The following is a 21,553-nucleotide window of genomic DNA, read 5'->3' as shown; positions in this document are numbered from 1 at the left end:
TACCAGAGGGGGAAAAAATGAAATCTGTCCTGCAGGAAGGCTCTTTACATTATGTTAACACACTTATTCAAGGTGACACAAACCCCGCAGGGTGGGGTTTGTGTCATTTAGAAAGCAGTAGAAAGGCTGCATAAAGGGAAGACAGCTGCAGATTTTCGGCCTCTAGGTCATATCAATAAATGTGATCTGTGAGGCGGCAGTGAAGGCCAAAGCCACTGATCCGTTGGGAGGAGATTCCTCTGGTCGGTGGAAGCACGCACACACCACCCTGAGCCTTCAGCAGTGTCAGTAAATCACTACTTTCAGCTTCTTCCTGCTTTTTCCTTCTCTCCAAATTTTCATCCTTTTTCTTTTTTTTTTTTGTACAGCACAGTCAGGAATGCTCGCTCTACAGGGTGGCTGCTGCCGCTGTTCACTGGAGCGACTCGCCTCCCATGTCTCACACTCATCCCATGTGTCTCCCATTAGCTACACTCACTCGTGAGAGGGAAGGAGAGGCTGGTGCAGAGGGGGAGGAGTGGGAGGAATTTGATATGCTTTGTGCATAGTGACTTGTATAAAACAAAAGACGGGGCAAAAAGCCCGAATGTATGTGAAACACACACATCAACACTCGGGGAAACTAGCAAAAAAGAGATTATAATTTATTCCCAGACTTTTTTGTTTTTTTTGCCTTCATTTGCATCTTGTTTCACAAGGTAAATTGAAAATAAAAAATTAAAACCGACCGCCATACCATGAAAATGTAAAAAAATAATACAAATAATATGTGTCGTATATATAATTATATCATTATCAACAAACGGACAACATTAATCATAATAACAATACTATCATCATAAACAGAAACACTAAATTGCGGGTCTCATGCATATCGAACGCCCCTCAGATACAAAAGAGGGGAGGATTTACTAAAAAGAGAACCAAGAAGCGCCTAGCTACATGCAACGACATAAAAGAAACTCATGTACACATTCCTTCTGGCATCAAGTATTTTACAACATACTGTACTTCACAATCCTCACCCCTCCCATCTAATATACTGTACAGTGCACAATACAAAACAAGATTAATACAGGGAAACGTTGGGAGTCTGGTGCAGTATGTGCAACATTTTCACACCTTCTCTTTTAATCCTTCAAAATGTTCCCATTTGCGCCACTGGATTCCCTGTCTTTTAGTCCAGCTTTAGTTTAATAAGTTCCATCTTTGTTTTCAGTGCTTTTCTTTTTTTCTTTCTTCAGTCTGTTCTTGCACAGATTCACGTGTTTGTGTTCTTTTTCTTGCCCAAGCCGCTCTTCATCGTGTCCCCTCCCTCACAGGGTCTTATCACTCTCTTTCTTCAGGTGACTGCAAGATAAAATAAGAAAAAATGATCTTAATTTTACATTAACGTAGAGATCAGCATCATATTTGTTGCTGATCATCTTGGGGTTACAGAGTCTCCATTAGAACCATGTATGTATCAACAAGACAGACGCTTGTTTAGGAGGCATATGAGGAAAAATGGTTTCTGTCCCACAATCACAAATGTAAATGTGCAGAAAGTGTATAATTTGCTACATGCTACTGGAACTCTAACAGTACATGTGTGTTTGGGTCAGATGAAACTTAGATTGAACTTTTCTGCAACAAATACATCAGGTTTGGCATGAAACAAAGAACGAATATGTGAAATGCCCACTGTTAAGTATGGTGGAGGATCTGTGATGCTGTGGGCCTGTTTTGCGCTCAAACGTTCTGGGTACTTTGTTAGAGTCCATGGCATCGTGAACTTTTTGACCTATCAGGACATTTCAAACAGAAATCAAATGGCCACTCCCAGCAAACTAAAAAACAGGTCGCTGTTGGGTCATCAGAAGACCAAGGACAATTTTCTGTTTTCCAGTGTGATATTATGTTACAAGATGACACATGACTACAAGGGACTCTGATAATATTGCAGGTGCTGCATATTTACTGGTAATATTTGGATTCAGCCCGACAATCAAATTTTATCTCTGTAGACCGACTAATAAAAAACCATGTTGTGCTCACAAACGATAAGCAATTTAGCAAAGAGACTATTTTAAGAGTGGGTTTTTAGACACAGCAACACCAGCACCTATCTACAATGATCATTTATTCCCACTGCTTGAACTGAATCTGTGAGAAATACCAAAGATGACACAGTTTGGGGGGCAGATAATATGATTTTAGACCCAATAAGGTGTATCCAAAGAACTATTAGTAGAAAACTTGGCTAGAGTACATGCTGATGAAGGATGTTTCTCTTGAGTCAGAGACGTGAACTTCAGAAGTGGATGTAGAGACTCTTGGTCTTTAGTCCTTTACATGACCACTTTATTTATCAGAGATAAAACTACACAACAAGCTGTGATGGTCAGGAACAAGCACTGAATAGAAAATAAGTTAAAAAAAAAAACAGTCAAAGCAAGAAGAAAAACTTTTCAAAAGGACCTAAAAATCTGCTGATTGGGGATTAAAATTTAGGATCTCAGTTTAAGATCTGTGTAGAACTTCACACACCTAAATGTGAAATAAATAATTATACAATTCTGGTTGCTAAAATTGTTTCTTGCATGTGAGATTCTTCTGCAGGTCTTGGTCATTTTTAAAAAAGCCACTGAGTGTACAGACCCACAAGCAAACAGACTACTAATTAATTTAAAAACACTCTGCTTCAGTTGTATTTCTGTAAAGCAAAATCAATAGTGTTGTATGGCAATATGCCCAACAGTGTCTTATGGCAATTATGTTGAAGGGAACCTGTTTTATTAGATTCAAATGGCAAGAATAAGAGTTAAATCATCATTATCAACCACTGTTTAAAATGTTCTTTGTGGATAACAATTTCATTGCATGTTGATATTTTTAAAAGTTGCAGCTGTGCAGACTTGCAAAAATATTCATATCGTTTGGACTTTTTAATGTTTTGTGATGTTCCAGCCGCTAACTTTAATGCATTTTATTGGGATTCTATGCGATAGACCAACACAAAGTAGAGCGTGATTTTGAAGTGGGAGGAAATTAAAACAGAAAAGTGTGGCGTGAATTTATATTCAGCCTTCTATACTCAAACACTCCTAAATACAACTCTGTTTTTTCTCTTTCTAGAAGCTGCATCTAGCCTGGCTCTGTGTTTAGCTGTGGCACCTTTCTGGAGGGGGACATCGACTGAGCTGCTGCTGCCAACAACTTAATGCTCACCTTATACCGATGATACACTTTGACCTGTCTTTCAGTGTTAAAACCTGGCTCTCCTAGACATAGCTACTGGCTGAGCTCCTACTGTGACTAACTGTATGTGCTCTCTTTCATCCTCTAGACTTGAAAACTGGCTTCAAAAACTGAAACTCAGAAACTGAGTTCATCTGCTTAGCTGTCTTTCTCTCCCAGATGAAGCCTCTAAAGGAGCTATAACCATTAATGTTTTACTTTTCTCTACCATAGAAAGGACTCCTGGATCAGTGCTTCTTTGTTCTTTTTGTGTCTTTGCTCTGTTCTCTCAAACCCCCAGTCGGTCGTGGTAGATGGCCGCTCACACTGAGCCTGGTTCTGCTGGAGGTTTCTTCCTGTTAAAAGGGAGTTTTTCCTCTCCACTGTCGCTACATGCATGCTCAGTATGAGGGATTGCTGCAAAGTCAACGCCAGTGACTGTCCACTGTCTCTACATGCTCATCCAGGAGGAGGGAATGCTGCAAGTCACTGATTCGATGCAATCTGCTGGGTTTCCTTAAATAGAAAAACTCTTAATCAATTTGAATAATAAACTGAATCCGACTGCACTGTTTGATAGTTAGGATTAATTGGAATGTATGTACCAGACTTGAAATCTGTATGATTTGATTGAATTGACTTTGTGAAGTGCCTTGAGACGGCATGTGTTGTTAATTGACGCTACATGAATTAAACTAAATTGAATTGAATACAATTCATTGAAATAAACTGAGCTTCAGATGTCACTTTAACCCCAGGATAAATCAAGTTGTTCTCAGAGGTTCGTTAGAGAACATTAGTGAAAAAAACCCCCAGCAAGGGTTAGAAGACAATATCTCAAGCTTTGGACATCTCACAGAACACTGTTTAATCTGTCATCTGAAATCAGATACAAGGCCGTCTACTTAAAATGACAGCCAAACCAAACAGAGCATTAATAGGAGTACCAACCATGTAACCCTGGAGGAGCTGCAGGGATCCACAGCTCAGTTTGAAGAAGCTGTCAACAGAATAACTTTTAATTGTGCACCATACAAATCTGCTCTTTAGTGAAGAGTGGCAAGAAGAATGTAGTCGCTGAAAGAAACTCATAAGAAGTCTTATTTGCAGTTTGCCACAAGCCATGTGGAAGCAAACATGTGGAAGAAGGTGCTCTGGTCAGATAAGACCTAAACTGAACCTTTTGGCCTACATGCAAACCGCTATGCTGTACATCATGCCCTTGTTTAAACATGGTGGTGACAACATCATGCTGTGGGGATGGGTTTCAGCAGGGACAGGGGAGATGGTAGGTGTTGATGGCAGGATGGATAAAGCTAAATAAACAGCAAACTAACTTGGCAGACAAGATGTTAGAAGCTGCAACAGATATAGGACTGGGACAGATGTTCACCTTCCAGCTGGACAACAATCCTAAATATACAGCCAGAGCTACAATGGAATGGTTGAGATTAAAATAAATTAATGTGGTAGAATGGCCTAGGTGTAAATCTAAGTGAGAAACTGTGGCAAGACTTCAAAATTATGTTCACAGATGCTCTCCATCCGATGTGACTGAGCTTGAGCTATTTTGCAAAGACGAATGAGCAGAAATTTAAATCTGTAGATGTCAAAGCTAATAGAGACATACCCTAAAACAACTGCAGCTGTGATGCCTTTGAAACCTGGTTCCAGAAAATATTGACTCGGATTTGTATGGGTAGAAGTTGTAGTGATAATTCTGTTCGAAGCCAAAAACATTTATTACTTGTTGCATTATAACAGAATAGTCACAAAGCCTCTGCACCTGTAATACTCGTCCTGTGTGAGGGAGTGGTGGTGGTGGTGGTGGATCCACTGCTGTTCCAGGGCCAGTCTCTGGATCTGCAGCTCCGCGCTCTGGGCCTGTTGCATGGCCTGGAGCTGGTGGGCTGCAGACATGGGACCCGTGAGGGAGGTCGGCTGTGGCAGGTCACGGAAAGGAGCACCTGTCACCAAAACAAAGAGAAGAAAATGAGGGTCAGTCTTCGCAATCAAGAGAAAAACAGCATCTTCATAAGCTTTTCAGCACTGTGTTGTTTTTAAAGAAGAAAACTGAAGGAGTACATGGACGAGGAGCCTTCTCCTCACCGAACAGCTGCTGGCGGAGAACCTCGCTGTCAGTGAGGGGGTGAGCCAGGATGGGGGTGCCTAGTGTGGCTCCTGGGTAAGGAAGGCGAGTCAAAGGAGACCCCGACGCCAACGGGTCCATCAGGGGGTGAACCCCGCCCGCCGCTGGATGCCAGTGATGTAATAGAAAATACAGGAAATATTTGAAGTGAGTCAAAGCGGGATCTTCAACATGCTTTCAGGACACATTATACAGATATGAGGATATTTGGTTAAAGCTTTAACACAGAAATATTTAGGTCATATTGTTGAAAATGATTCATAACATTTTATCTTACGAGACAACTTTTATATGGTTTAAATATAGCAAACAATTAAACCAACAAGAAAAAAACTGATTCAGGTCATTTCAGAACAACACTAACAGCGTCAAATTAAGAAAATATTGATTAGAAAGCGTCCAGTAATCTTGCTAAATAAAAATGTATGCCACTGTGCAAAAGACTGAAACCACCCCTATTTTTTATGTATATTAAGGCATCATCCTTTGGTTAATCATCTACAGTAAGATTTTACCTAATAACCCTTTGTAAATCACATTTTTGGGGCAAAAATATTATTTTAGACGTGTCAAACTGTCATATAGTGGTATTTGTCATACATTTACTTAAAATAATAACAGGAAATCATGTATTTGTGACAGGCTGTTGGTACCAATGTGCTCAAAATTTCAAATTTAAACTTAAACACCTAAGGGAAACCTAAAAAATTACTGATTGAGTTCAAAGATTACAAGAAAGTCTGTCTTTTTGGAAGGAAAATGTCAGGCAAAGAGAGAATGACTCTGAAGTTTTCTTTCACAAAGTATTCACAGGTTTATGTGCAAAATAATTTACTGAAATATTGAAGGTTAACTAGTGTGCAGTTTACATGAAATTATAATGGCCCTGAAAGCCATTAATTGGGCCTTTAAAGAGAAGTGTGAACCTTTCTTTCCTCGGGGTGAAATGATGATACAACAAACATTTTCAATGACTTTAAAAAACAAGAATTTATTTAAATTTATTGTGGATTTTCCTCAGTTAACACATGATCAAAATGCACTCAAATACCAACATAGACCTACACTAATGTCTGGTTAAATTAGAATGTTGCACCTCAACTACCTGCTGCTTGTAGCTCTTCAAAGGTTTCTGGTGTAATTATAGCTGACTGATTTTCTGACAGATTAAGCCTTTAAACACAGAGAAAATATTTTCAAACGGGTCGAGGGCAGGGCTTTGTGAAGGTTTTTTCAAAAGCTTAATGTTAGCCAGTTTTATACAGTGTTTGGGATCACTGTCCAGTGAAACACCTAATATATCTTTCTCTTTGTAATCAGATTTTGTAAACTCCCAGTTGGAATTACATCAAATCTTAATGCATAAAATTAACTCCACCACTCAGATAAAAAAAAAAACTTGGTTCGGATGTGCACAAGCAACCTAGCAACCAGTGGAAAGTGGATAACAATGGAAAGTGCACTAACACTAATGTCAACAGTTTTACATCAGCATGCAATAAGAGGGTGCCGGCCAAGAACTCTTAAACTAACACATTTATGTTTGCATGAGTCAAGATGAGGCTTTTAAACCTCAAAACACGGTGTCCACAGTGAGGGGTTATTTTGTTGCCAGTAGCACTGACGGATGGAAAAATGAATAAGAACAAAATCTAGATTTTTCTCAAATCCGCTTTTAACTTCAAATCTGGATACAGTTGGTCCAAAAGGACTATGATCTCAACTAACTCATGGCCTTCCTAAACCCTGACATCTATGCTAAAAAGCCTCATCTGTGCCAGGGAACCAACAAGTTAAATTGAACTATATCAATTCTGCAAGCAGATCAGTTAACTGTCCTGCCAGAATGATGCTAGGAGCTTGTTGTTTGCTACAAAAAGCATGTATTCATGGTGCAGCGTGCTAATTGACATTCAATTAAATATTAGCGGGGATGTATGTATATACTCAACCCTATTTAAACTTGTGCACCTGATTCTTGGCTAAAAATAATCACAGACGAAATTAACAGAGCCGTACCTGAAATACCTTCTCATGGTGTCAGGTGAATTATTTCAAACCACATAAATTTAAAAAAGGTGCAAAAAGCTACATTTATGCTAATCATTGTAAAAACACTAAATTGCCCAGCTTTGTTTGTTTCGTAAGGGTTGTTTATGTGCACTTAACCAAAGCTGGTTTTCCTAACCAAAAGATCAGAAAGCTACAAGAACTAACCAGAAATTATATATATATTTTCCAAGAGACTCTGAATAATCATTTACAATCATTCATTGCAAGTAAGAACATAGTTTGATTCTTGGAAGAATTTTTGTTACATTTTTTGATCAAACATCAGCGTCATCTGTTAAGTAATGGGTAAGCAGATCTTTTAAAATAAATTTCTGACTCTAACTCTGTTCATATTGACAGATCTGTGGTTTTTGAAGACTGACTCTGACAATGACAGCATTGGTAATAGCAGTTGGTACCTGTGTCTTGCTGGTGCAAGTGAAGATGTGAGTGGATGTGTGAATGCTGGTGATGATGAGGCGTCACATTCAACATCTGAAGACGCCCCAGATTCTCTCCTCCACTTCCACCCCCTGCTCCACCTCCATTACCCCCTCCTGCTCCTCCGCCTCCCCCACTTCCTCCCCTTTCTCGCTCCCTCTCTCTATCTCGCTCTCTGTCCCCAAAGGCCGGCAAAGCTGCTCTGTCCCGCTCCCTCTCCCGTTCCCTCTCTCCGCTCCTGTCACGCTCATACGAGGCAGGGGAGCACGTGGGAGTTGGATAAGTCTCGGGCGGAGCAGCTGGGGCAGGAGGCGGTGGCACATGAGAGGACAGGGAGTTAGGGAAAGAAGAGTGGGTCACTGGGTGATGAAGTGAGGAAGAGTTGGTAGTTGGTGGAGTAGGCTGTGGAGGAGCCGGTGGAGGTGCGGAAGGGGGAGCTGGGGCTGAGGGGGCAGCTAGTGGAGCAGATGAAGGGTGAGAGGGGAGAGAAGGTGGGAGCAGAGATGAAGGAGGGGGATTAGACAGTGACTGTGGAGCAGAAGGTTGAGGAGGTCGGGTTACTTGTGCCAGGGTTGGGTTTTGAAGGTGCGGAGGTCCAGGTGGACCTGGTGGAGGAGGAGTGCCATAGAGTGATACCTCATTAGCTGCTACTCCTCCTGCAAGGAGCAGGGAGTGAGCATGTGCATGGGCATTGGTGTGGGCATGCGAATGTGAATGAGCAAGAGCAATAGCGGCAGGGTCGGGTATGGACCCCGGTGGATAAACCCGCTCATCACTCTTAAATTCAAATCCCGGCTTTATCCGATCTCGATGAGCTGCCATGGCATGAGGGAAACCCATGCCTCCTAAACCTGCACCTCCAATTCCTCCTGGTACAGGACCTCCTGCCACTCCAGGGTGCCCAGGCACACCGGGACCACCTTCAAAGCTACCACCATACAAAAAGCCCAAGATAGCTGCTGCTGTTGCTGCATCAGTGGGTAGGTGGTGTGGGTGGCTCAAAGCATGGTTTTGCAACTGAGGAAGGAAGAATGAGGGGTGGACATGGGGGTGACCATGGTGAACTTGAGGGTGATGTGCCTGAGCACGACTTGCTGCCCCGAGAGGAGACATGGCATGTGGGCGAGCATATTCGCTCAGAGTTCTCAGCGCTGGTGTGTCAGGTCCTAAATAAGGACCTCCTAAGCCTATCCCTAGGGCTCCCTGAGGGCCACCAACCACTGCGGTAGCCCCACCCATGGTGGGTAAGAGGAGAGAGTGGGGAATAGCGTGGGACAGAGAGGGGTGGAGATGATGTGTAGGTGGAAGGTGGGCATGAGGATGTGAGGGATGATGCTGGTGGTGAGAGGGAGGGTGGGCGACTACATTGCCGGGGGTAGAAGCAGAAGAAGATGAAGGGTCAAGAATGATAGAGGATGAGGGGGGGAAGAAGAGCGAGGAACCCTGGCGTCCCCCTCCGCCAGCACTGACATCCTTCTGGTGCTGAAAGAGAAAACAGAGGGACAGTAAATCACGTGTCTGTGACCTACTTTCCTCCCCTCCCATTAAAAAGATCAATTTAATCTGCTTCGAATCCATTAAATCTGACACTGTACATAATTATCACGCTGAAACGTGCACACCTGTAGATGCCGATCCAGTTCTCTCTCACGCTCTCTTTCTCTTTCCCTTTCCCTTTCTTTCTCTCTCAGGTCTCTGGCCCTCTGCTCAACTTCCCTGCGAGCTCTTTCAATCATCTCGTTCCTCTTTTTCCACAGTTTGGAGCCGTCTAACGGGACAAAGAGGACATCACTGCGGGCACAGGAGCTCCCGCTGCCTCGGTCAAGGACCTTGTGAAACCTAGAATCATTGGACACAGCGTTTACAACCATCAGGAGTCAATTTGACAATCTGAACTAAAAGCACTAAAAAAACCATAGCATGATGATAAAGAGTACCCTGCAAATTATTAACTCCCCTTGAATGTTTTCTCATATTGTCACGTAACATCCACAAACTTCAATGTACTTTATTGGGATTTAAGTTCGGAAACAGTATCTTAAGCTTTGAACATCTTCCCTCTTTCCACATTAACTCTGGATGGACTGCAGAGGCCCAAAGCTCAGGTGGCAGAAGCTGTTGCCAAGAAAACTATTAGTTGTACACAGATTAAAAAAAAATTCAAAGGAGCAGTTTGCCACAAGTAATGCAGGAGAAACGCCAAGCATGTGGTAGAAAGTGCTCTGGTCATGTGAGACTAAAACTGAACTGCTTAACCTATGGCTATAACATGTATAAAAATATAGGTGTTCTGTGAAGGCCTTCAATATTTTATTATATAATAAACACTGTGGTGGCAGCATCATGCCGTGGGATGGTTTTCATCAGCAGGGATAGGGAAGCCGGTAGGCATTGACAGAAAGAAACGACCTGAGACTCGGGCGAATGTTCGCCTTCCAGCTGGAAATAGACTCTACACGTGCAGCCACAATGTCTTACAATGGCTGAGTCCAAAATCTTCAGGGGCAAAATATAAATACATACACCAAAGGACATGCAGGTGTAAGTGCAGAGAAAGGTATTGACTAGGGGGGGCTGAATTTGTATGCATAACCCCATCCCCCACCTCATTTCAATTTTTATTTGTAGAAATAATCACTTTCCTTCCGTTGTGAAATTATGAAGTTCTTTGTGTTGGTCTATCTCATAGTCCCAATAAAATACAATGAAGATTATGGCTGTAATGTGATTTTCAGAGGTATTAATACTTTTGCTAGGTACTGCATCCCAAATTGACTTTACCGTGCTGATTGGCTGGCATGGATAGGAATATCCACATGTTTTGGTTCCGGTGAGGGACTTCTTAATGCCGGAGGAGGGCTTTCGCTTTCTTCCCGATCCTCTGATGGTTCTTCCTTGATGACAGGCGTTGGAGGTAGACCTGAATCTAGATTACCCTCTCCACTAGGAAGTGATGAGCTCAAGGCAGGTATTGAGACATTGCTGTTGTTGTTGGTGGAGTTACTAAGAGTTGACGGCGCCTTTGAGACATTCTGAGGTGAGAGTGCCTGTGAGTTTGTGTTGCTGCTACTACTGACTGCACTACTGTTGCTACTGCTGTTTGCCATGGTGCTGCCGTTGGAGTGATATGCACCACTAAACTGAGGAGGATTGTTCAAAGTGCCATGAAAAGATGAAGGGCGGCATCCAGGTGAACAGTTGGATGGTCCACCTGGTACAGGAAGTTGTGAAGTGGGTGCAGAGGAAGAACCAGGAGGAAAGGATGAGAAGGCTCCCATCTGATTGGTGGACGGGCTCGGTAGAGGAGATAGAGGTGTTGGAGGAGTTTGGACAGAGGACTGATAGTGTGAGGTACGTGAACTGGGTCCTATACTTGATTGGGGTGGCTGGGAATGGGACGATTGAGGAGGGTGTACAGGTGGCTTAGGAGGTGGATGTGGGTATTGTCCATGAAGACTGGAAGAGGAGGAAGGAGAGAGTGCAGGAGGCTGATTAGGGCCTCCACGGCTTTGGTACAGAGCAGATTCTCGCAGGTTTGAATCCCTCTCTCTGTCTTTGGGCCCAGGCTGGTAGTGAGGGTGAGATGGGTGCGGGTGTTGGGTTCCTCCTGTCCCTGGGTAATCGCGTCCCAGGTTTGGAGTCACTCCAGGGGAGCTTAGATACTCTCGATTTGTGCCAGCAGAAGGAGTTGCCCCAGTTGGAAAGTCTTTTCCTCCAGTTGGAGGATACTCTCTGTGAAAGTGGTCTCCTCCAGTTGAAGGCATTTGTGTCTGGTCCATGGGAGGGGGGAAATCCCTGTTTGATGAACCGGGGGGATGAGAATGGGGGTGTGGCGGGAGAGAGGAATGAGAAGGGTGACTAAGGTTGTTTTGGGGTGATGCAGGTGGGTCACGGTTCAGCGTTGGGGTTACTGATAGACCGCTGGTTGAGCTTGGGGGGTTTCCCTGTGGCATGGAGTTGTTGTTAGGGTTGCTGTTGCTCACCTCTCTTGTCTGGCTCCCAAACTCAACCCATCTGCTGCCATCTTTGTCTCTTGGATGCCCCCCTGCGGCTCCAGTTGCACCAAAGTCTCTATTCTGATTTTGATTTGGCAGATTAAAATCTCTTCCTCCTTCCCGTTCCCTTTCACGCTCCCTGTCCCTAAATGTCGGACCAAAGTCTCTTCGATCTGGACCTAAGTTGGGTCCATCTCTCCCAGAACCTTGGTAGTCCCTGTTCTGCCCTACTGACAGCCCCCCAAATTCCATAGCTGGAATACTGTTGGGCCCACTCATCGTGCCACAGCCATTATTACTATTTCCCCCTCCATTGCTGTTGTTACTGTTACCAACGGGAGCAGAAAACTCTCTGTTGATCTCTCTCCCACCACACTCCCCCCTTATTCCCCTCTCTCTTTCTCCTGTGGGACCCCTCTCTCTGTCCCCTCCCCCTCCAGCATACCTGGGAAGGTACTCCCTGTGGGGGTGAGGGTGAGGATGGGGGAGATAAGAGGGGTGAGAAGAGGAGTGGCGGGAAGATGGTGGGTTGTAGACAGAGGGAAGTTGCTGCTGCTGCACGGGGGGCTGGTGCTGTGGGTGGTGGCTGCCAGGATAACGGGAGTAGCCCCAGCTCCCCTGGCAACCAGTTGCTGCCCCGCCCTGCCAACTGGTAGAGCTGTAGTGGTGAGGATGGCTGGAGGGCTGAGTCTGAGGCTGAGACTGGGACATAGGCTGTGGGCCACACTGTGGCAGCAGAGAAGGAGGCGTGGACTGAGCCTTGTCCATGAGTTTCTCTGTTTTTTCAGTTTTGTCTCTTTCTGTCTTAACCTCTGCCGACAGGTTTTGTCCCCCAAGCTCCAATGGCTTCAGAGCAGGTGGAGGAGGAAGAGGAAGGGGTAACGAGTGAGGAATGTTGGGGCTGTTCTGTGAAAAATCTCCTCCAGAGATAGTTGTCTTGTTCACGCACTGTGTGCTGGCTTTGGAAGTCATTCTGCTGCCTTCAACACCTGCTGTTGTGCCATACTCAACTTTACACATCAATTTGGAGTCCAGGGAGAAATATGATTTCCTCCCACTATTGCTGTCATTTGATAAATCTCCTCCTCCACGGAGAGAAGGAGTCAGACCAGAGGAAGAGCAGGGAGTGGTAGGGGGCTTCAGAGATGGGGACTCTTCAATTGTCTCCATGTCTTGTTTTTCACCATCACCACTGGTTTCTTCTCCTCTTCCATCTCTTAACGTTCTCCTATCCTCCCCTGTTGCTTTCCCTGCTCCGCCCTCTTTACCTTTCTCCCGTTCTCCTTGCTTTGGTGAATCAGGCCCATCAGAATCAGAGTCTAGGCTACCCAATGGGGAAGCAGAAAGACTTGGAGATGAGGATCGATTGTCCTGGTCTATATCCCGCCCGCTGCTCAGGCTGCTGCTGCTATTGGCCAGGCTCCCAACGGCTGAACTCCTACTGCCCTGGGACTGGCCATCTTCATTGTCACTCTCCCGTGATTGGCTTGCAGCTGAGGTTGGAGGTGGAACAGTGGAAGGAGTTGAGCTTTCGGTCAAGTGTGTTGATGTTGGAGGGTTTGGGTTAGGCGCCGAATCCTAACAAAAAAAGGGGTAATTTTAGAATGAGGTAATAATGGCTAGAATCAAAAATGTTTGTCTGAGATAGCAAGGTGCAAATTGCTTAATTATGGATCTTTATATAAGAAGCTGACGACATGTAACACAAACCTGAACTTTCTGTCTCTTTGGAGGTGATACAAGTTCCTCCCCCTCACTCTCTGATGAATCATGCCCTTGTGATCTGCGACTGAAGCGATTTCCAGCCAGTTCCTCACCACCACCTCTTTGCTAAAACAACACAAAACTTTGAATTCTGTTGTACTGAATCCATAATAGGCTCATAGCTGTTTTTAGAACAAAGCCTGCAACAGCATGTGCTTAAACACAGAAAAATAGCCTTAAACACAAAGCATCAAACGTTTCAATGTGCTGACAAGAAACAATTCTTAACACTGCAAGGGTATGTCTTCAGCAACCATGCAGATGACCCACACACGTCAAATTCAAAACTTGGAGGCTGTCTTTTTATGTTTCATGACTTTTATCATTTGCATGCATGCATTTTCTTATGGTCAAGACATTGAGAGGAAACAACAAGCCCAAGGAGATGAACTCTAACCGTCTGTCGGTCGGTGCGTTCAGGGCGAGTTGGACTGGTGTGTGGGCGCCTTCCCCTTCTCTCTTCACTCACCCCCCTCCTTCGCCCACTACGCATGGGCATCTGCAAAGTCCACCGTGTTCAATGTTTATGTGTTAGAGAGAAGAAAGAGGGAGAACAAGAGATAATTGAAAGAAAAACAGGAAATACATAGAATGTTGAGGTAACAGAGTTATTTCAAACAAAAAGGGAGGGGGTCAGTTTTGGGCGGCAGTAATAAAGACAAAAATGAGGAAAAGAGGAAAAAAGGGCAGGATCAACAACAAAGAGAGAAATTGATTAACCTGCATCTTTACCAAAACAGATATTTTGAAAAGTAATTCAGTTTTAACTAATTGTTGATTAGAAAGACAAACATTGGGAAATTAGGCAGGTATGCATCATCTAACAATTCTACAAAAAAAGAAATGAAAGCCTTGTGCATACCGATTCTTTGTGCGTTCTTGTTTTCATTATCTTTCCTTTATAACATCCATTTCACAACAGAAGTCATGGCAGGAACAGAACTGGTTCCAGTTGTTTACCAACTCCAAGAGCTACCAAAACCTACAAGAAGCAGAAGTAAAGAAGACATGATTCAGTCTGAATGGAAATTCTGCTCAAATACTCAATGTTTTTGTAAAAAAATACACGACGAAAGGATGAGGTGGTCATTGACGTCATTTACTATCTGCACTCACAGGGGAGTTCAAGAATTGGAGACATGTTTAAAGACATCGGAGCATGTAACTGTAAAGGCAGAATAACAACATTTAAATTCCCTACATGCTTCACACTGTTTTGGCTATTCACTGCACACAAAACAGTCTTCTCTCTGCCCTTAGGTTTCAGCACAGCAAATGAAAAACTACACTCATACAAGGTCCCTCCTCTCCGACTGTCAGAATGCACCACTTGGTAGAGCTTCAACACTGGGATACTGGCATTTTGGAATGTTGTCTGCAGGAAACATACTGGGAACCATCCCACAACAACCCACAGCGACTTGTGGTTAACCCACATGACCTGGTTATGGTCAGAAGAATCACGTGCTTATTTATTCAGCAAGCCATTAGGGGAACGAACAATGTCAAGATTCTTTTTTCCATGTGGTCCTGCTGAACAGTGAACAGTAGGCGCTCATTGGGTTGGTTTAATCCATTCATTCATGTGCCACTATGATGAAAAAAATGGCTCATGAATATTAAATGAGGTTAAAAATAGTGTGCAGGGTTGTAAGAGAAAAGAAAGAACAGCTAGAGTAGAGCCAGAGTGTATGAACATTGTAGGTGAGTCATGTAGCAGCTTTACTACACATGCATTAATCAAATGAAAGGATGCTGCAGTAAGTGTTAAATCAGTAAAGTCCCAAACACTGGAAAAAATTATGTATACTATGAATATGCACTCACTGGCATTTAGGTATTGTTAGGTACATATGTTCAATTGCTTCTTTACATGGCAGCAAATCAATGCATTTAGGCATCTAGACATGATGAAACCATTTTCCGAAGTTTAAACCGAGAACCAGCATAGAGAAAAAAGAAGATTTAAGAGACTCTCTGAACGTGGCATAGTTGTTGGTGTCAGGCGGGCTGGTCTGAGTTTTTAAGGAACTGTTAATCTACTTAAATTGTCAAATACAACCATTTTTCTGGTTTATGCCTGAAAAAGAGAAAATACCAAGTGAGTGGCAGTTGTGTGGACAGAAATGCTGTGCTGAATTCAGACTGGTTTGTGGGGAAAGAAAGGCAATGGCAGCTCAAATAACCAATAAGTCCACACCGGTTGCCATTCCTGTCAGCTAAAAACCTAAAACTAATGCAGGATGACCAGAACTGGACAGTAACACGTCAGAAACAAATTGTCTGGTCTGATGAGTCTCAAATTTAACTGTCACATTCAGTTGGCAGGGTCATAGACAACATGAAAGCGTGAATCTCTCCTGCTTTGTATCAACAATTCAGGCTGGTGAGGGTGGTGAAACCATTCTTCCATCCCTTCTCTTTGCTTAGCGCTGGTGCTGTGAGGGTTCAGGGAAACACCCAGACATCCAGAAAATTACCAAATGAAGGGATCCTGATCAGATGCCCAAACTATCATCTGATAGCTACTTCTAACAAGATAATGCACCATGTCACAAAGCTAAAATCATGTCAAACTGGTTTCTTGAACATGACAATGACTTCAGTGTACTTCAAGGGCCTCCCCAGTCATCTGATCCCAATCAGATATAGCACATTTGGGATGTGGTGGAAACTGGGGTTTGCATCACAGATGTGAATTATGCAAATGTGGACCAAAATCTTGGGGAAATGTTTCACTTGTTGAATCCATGCCACGAAGCATTTCTGAAGTCCAACCTGGTACCACAGAGCACCCCATCCTATCTCTGAGGCTGAATCCAACCACCCAACATAACAGTGTAATAGTGTTGGTTAGATTTTCTTGGTACCCTTTAAGCCCTCTCATGCTTACCTGAGTATTGTTGCTGACCATGTTCATCCCACAGTGTACCACTTTTCATATGAGTAATGCATGCAGGATAATGCTATATATCACACAGCTCAAAACATGTCAAGCTGGTTTCTTGCCACTGTACTCCAGTGGCCTCCACAATCACAAAAGTCCAACCCAATGGATCACCCTTGGGATGTGGATTTGCATCACGGGTATGGAACCAACAAATCTGGAAAACGACATTAAGCTAGTTTGTCAATATGGATGAAAATCTCATCCTAAACCTTGAAAAATCTATGCCACAAAGAATTAAGGCAACTCTGAAGGCAAAAGTGGGTCCAGCCTTGTACTACCCAGATGGTGAACCATCTCATCCTATCTCTGAGTCTGGCCAACCTTAGGTGTGGAGGGTTATTTTATGGCACACTTTGGGCCCCTTGAAACCACTTAAGAATGGTCTAAATGTCCAAGCCTACCTGGGTATTGTTGAACATGGCAATGAAGTCCCTGTACAGTCACCAGATCTCAAAAAAATAGAGCACATTTATGATGAGGCGGAATGGGAGATTTGAATCATCATTGTTCTGCAGACAAATCTGCAGCAACTGAATGAAACTATCCTGTCATGATGGAGCAAAATATCTAAGCAATGTCTATGCAATGACTGATTAAGGCAGGTTAGAAGGCAACGAGGGGGGGCGGCGGTCCAATCAAGCATTAGCGAGGTGTAAGGCACAGTCCCCTAATTTACCCCCATATAAATTTATTAATAAAGCAGAAGAAGCAGCAGCATCCAGTGGGGGGTCTGAACAATGCATATCAGTTACAGGTGGCATCTTTGCTGGCCTGCCAGTGGTCCACCAGTCATCAAACACCAGCAGTGTCACCACCACTCGCAGCACATGCATCATCAACAAACTGGCCTCTTCTCTCTGCATGTGTGTGATGCAAAGCAGCAGCATGCAGTGGCTCTGCTTACATCACCAACAATCGTGCACCACAACGATTCTTTTCTTCCTGCAAAATGTTACTGATACACATGCAGAGGGGACCGAGCATAGCTGCAGACTATATGCTACCCTAGCGGAGCCCCAGCCAGCTCCTCCACGGAGACGTGTTCAGCAGCACATACATGATTTCCCCCAATCAGCACGGATGCATGTGCCGAGACTGCTTTCAAAGCGATGCACATGTTAGAAACGAGAAGAAAGGTGAATCGGAATGGCGATTTGCTTTAGCGCCCCTCAGACCCCATTTTTCTCGCAGGAATGTGGATGCGCCGCGTCGTGCAGCATTTATTCACCGGGACGTAATTTTAGATATATAGCAACGCAGATTGATGATGATGGTGATGATGATTAGCGCACAAAGAGTAGGTAAAAATGGCATGGTGAGAGCAAACGTGACTCACCAGCAGAAGAGTGTAAGAATCCATTTTCTGCTTCTTACCTATAATAATCCAGCGATGCGTTCTCCCACTTTGCTTTTCCCCCCTTGTTTTTTATTTTTTTATGTTTTGCTTTATGTTGCACGCCGACATGCACACCTCAGGGCCCAGGCGTCTGTCAGCAGAGCCTGGCGCTGGCTCATGTTGCAGCGGGATCCGATCATAACAATAACGCAGAAGAAATCTCCTGCTACTCCTTGCAGGGGAAAAAAACAGGGGTGCCAACTGCAGACTGTACAAATTGATGCCTCTTCCCCACCCCCTTTCGGTCCCCCCGTTTTTTCCTATTTTGCGCCCCCCTCTCCTCCCCCCTCTTTCTTTAAGACGACTTGCACTTTTTTGTACCCCCTCTCCAGTCTTACAGTCAAAATATTTAGCGAGAGAAAGAGAGAGAGAGGGAGAGGGACGTACGTCGGGTGAGAGAAAGGGAGAGTGGTGAGGGCGTGATTTGCATAAGGAGAGAAGGGGGGAGACAGGAGGAGGAGGGAGAAAGAGAGGCGCAGAGTGAGGGCCAAAACTCTGAGGAGGGAGGGGATCAAGAGGGAGGGTCTCCTTAGTCCCTACAGAGTCACCTTTACTACATGGAGCGCTTGAATAACTAGGCGCAGTAAACCACAAGGGGGAAAATAAGAAAAAACATGAAATATCTGTTTTTAATAGGCAACTGTGTGCATTAAAAAGATTTCCCCAATGTGTGACTTAACAAAGGAGGCTGGAGCTCGTTTGAAAACAGTTAAATCTGTCTGTCTGGGAAAAGGTTGCAGCGGTGTGTCCAGTCAAGCGGCTCTGCAGACCTCCTCCTCCCTGCTCCTGACGTTCACTCCCTCTCCTCTCCCCTTCTCACAGCCCCCTGTCCCGTCTCCTATTGTGTGGTAACCATGGCAACTCGCCCGGAGACTGTTCGTCGTGCGCCTGCGTGGCTCCAACCTCCCTTCATCATCATCATCATCATCATCGCCACCAGCAGCAAGCAGCCCGAGGAGGAGGAGCAGCGGCTTCGACCAGAGCGGGGCCTCTCTGCTGGCGCGCCCTCTGCTGGTGGGTCGGTGAACTGACAGCGAATGCAAGCCTGGGTCACTGAATGTGACAAATTCTGTTTGGAAATAAGTAGCGATACGCTGGGCAGGCATAATACTGTGACCACCAATTTAATACGCCATTTACTGCAAGGATGCTCTTCCATATATGCACATGCCACAGATGCTCAACTGGATCTGAGATCTTGGGAATTTGGAGGCCAAGTTAACATCTCAAACTCGTTGTGTGCCTTTAACCATTACTGGACCATTTTTGTTTGTTGCAGTATGCGTTATCCTGTCGAAAATGGGCACCCTGACCGATCTGCAGCTATGCAGGCTAATAAACAACAATGTAACTGTTTATTATGACACTACTCTGTGGGAACCAGCATTAAGTTTTTGCAGAAATCGTAACTTTAGTAGCTCATCTATTGGATCAGACTACAGGAGCCAGTCCTGCTCCCCATATGCTTCAATGAGCCTTGCTCATGACGCTGTCACAGTTCACCTCTGCTCTTTCCTTGGTCCAAGTGTGATAGATACAGAGAACTGTGGATGGGGAACTAACAACAGGAGCTGCAGTTTTGGAGCTGCTCTGACCTGGATGTCAAGCCATCATGATTTCACCCTTGTCAACCTCAGCTAAATCCTTAACACTTACCTATTTTTCCTGTTCCAATACACCAACTTTGAGGACAAAATGTTCCCACATTGTCTAATATATCACACCCACTAACAAGTACTACGATGAAGAGACAATCCGTGTTAGTTACTTCAACTGTCAGTGATCATAATAACATGTCTGATCTGTGTATTTAGAATCTCAAGAATCTTTCACATCCCAGTTTGTTCACAGGTGGTATTTTTGAGAAAGAACATACTAGAGAAATTGTTCTGAAACTTTTATTGTATAAGTAATCCCTCAGTAAAAGGTTTTTCAAGCGCCACCATAACTGATATTTGTTAGAGACACATCTCTTAAATGCTTAAAGCTTGTTGTAACCATAAAAAAAAAAGAAATGTACTCTTTCTAAAACTATTTGTTTACTGCATGTTTAAGCGAAGAATTGGGCTTAATTATACATCCTATTTGTGTTCAAAAAGTTGACTTTCCAAGTCAAAACTTGGAAAAATAAGTATGAAGTAATTCTGATTTTGGTTTCTCACCAACCCAGTCCTCAGAACAAGATTGTTGCCACATGTAAATTTGTGCCCATAGAGCTGCAGGAATAAACTGCACATTTGTACTTCTAACAGTCTGTTTTTCATTAAATCACTTGCCATTTCTAGTGCTGTATAAATTGTTGCATTTTATTGGTAGTGATATTTTTCCCACCTGAAAACAACTATCTACAAAGATGTCATTTCCAGATCCAAGTTACACCATAGGAGACAAATGGGATGCCGCAGAAGCAGCACTTGTTCCCAGTTTACTGTCATCCACTCCAGTTTTTACTGGGGCTTCTTAAAACATTCTGCATCTCTTTTGAACAGTTTGTGAAATAGAGTAAAGAACAGTGAGCTTAACCATGAGTCTTGAGGGTTTTTAATGTCACAGCATCTCTGTCTGATTTAAAACTAGACTTTGACTATACCAATACAAAATGTTAATTTTGTGTTTTCGAGCCACGAGGGGAATTTGCGGGTGTGTTTTAAATCATTATCCTGCTGCATGACCCAAAAGAGCTTGAGCTTAAGATTTCCCCAAAGTCTTGGGGATCATCAAGATGTTTTTTTTCTTTTTTTGCAAATGTGAGATGGTTATCTTTAGTTCAGCAGTGATATTGGCCTTGTACTCTCTCATGAATGTAATTATTGAATCAACAAAAGTTGAACTTAACTTAGGCAAATAAGGCCTGCAGTGCTGTAAATGTTGTTCTGGGTTCTCTCGTGACCTCCTGGATGAGTCATTGATGCTTTCTTTGAGTAATTTTGGTAGACCAGTCAATCCTGGGAGGGTTCACCACTGTTCCTATGTTCATTTGTGGGTAATGACTCTCTATGTGGTTGACCAGAGTCTTTAATCCTTAGAGATGGCTTTCTTACTCTTTGCAAAGTGATAAATTTTCCCATAACACTGGGTTGGTTTGGATAGCTTTTCCCAGTCATCAGTGGAGCTTATATTTTTTCTGATTTTAAAATCTGTTTGATGATCTGAAACACTTGAGTGTGACAAAAAACAGGAAATCTGTAAGGAGGCATATACAGGGGTTGGACAATGAAACTGAAACACCTGGTTTTAGACCACAATAATTTATTAGTATGGTGTAGGGCCTCCTTTTGCGGCCAATACAGCATCAATTCGTCTTAGGAATGACATATACAAGTCCTGCACAGTGGTCAGAGGGATTTTAAGCCATTCTTCTTGCAGGATAGTGGCCAGGTCACTACGTGATACTGGTGGAGGAAAACGTTTCCTGACTCGCTCCTCCAAAACACCCCAAAGTGTGTCAATAATATTTAGATCTGGTGACTGTGCAGGCCATGGGAGATGTTCAACTTCACTTTCATGTGGCTGCAGTCTACTGTCGCTCCAGGAACTGTACACCTCCAGGACCCTGAAGCGGGCAGGGAAGATTCTGGCTGATCCCT

General features: G+C 43.8%; 1 protein-coding gene across 1 annotated transcript; it reads right to left on the bottom strand.

Annotated features, from left to right (window-relative positions):
• Positions 1-620: 620 nt before the first annotated feature.
• atn1 (atrophin 1) lies at positions 621-18,208 on the bottom strand. Its single transcript, XM_047360822.1, has 10 exons — positions 17,945-18,208; positions 14,483-14,602; positions 14,018-14,119; positions 13,567-13,686; positions 10,643-13,434; positions 9,484-9,700; positions 7,840-9,343; positions 5,305-5,472; positions 5,006-5,186; positions 621-1,350 (listed from the first exon to the last, which is right to left on the bottom strand). Exons 2-10 carry the CDS (start codon positions 14,507-14,509, stop codon positions 1,317-1,319), a joined length of 5,145 nt encoding a protein of 1,714 aa, XP_047216778.1. The 5' UTR covers positions 14,510-14,602; positions 17,945-18,208; the 3' UTR covers positions 621-1,316.
• Positions 18,209-21,553: the final 3,345 nt, after the last annotated feature.

The sequence above is a fragment of the Girardinichthys multiradiatus genome, chromosome 3 (genome assembly GCF_021462225.1).
Source record: "Girardinichthys multiradiatus isolate DD_20200921_A chromosome 3, DD_fGirMul_XY1, whole genome shotgun sequence".
Taxonomy (NCBI): domain Eukaryota; kingdom Metazoa; phylum Chordata; class Actinopteri; order Cyprinodontiformes; family Goodeidae; genus Girardinichthys; species Girardinichthys multiradiatus.
The sequence above is the reverse complement of the archived record's forward strand: the minus strand, read 5'-3'. Positions and strand labels throughout refer to the sequence as shown.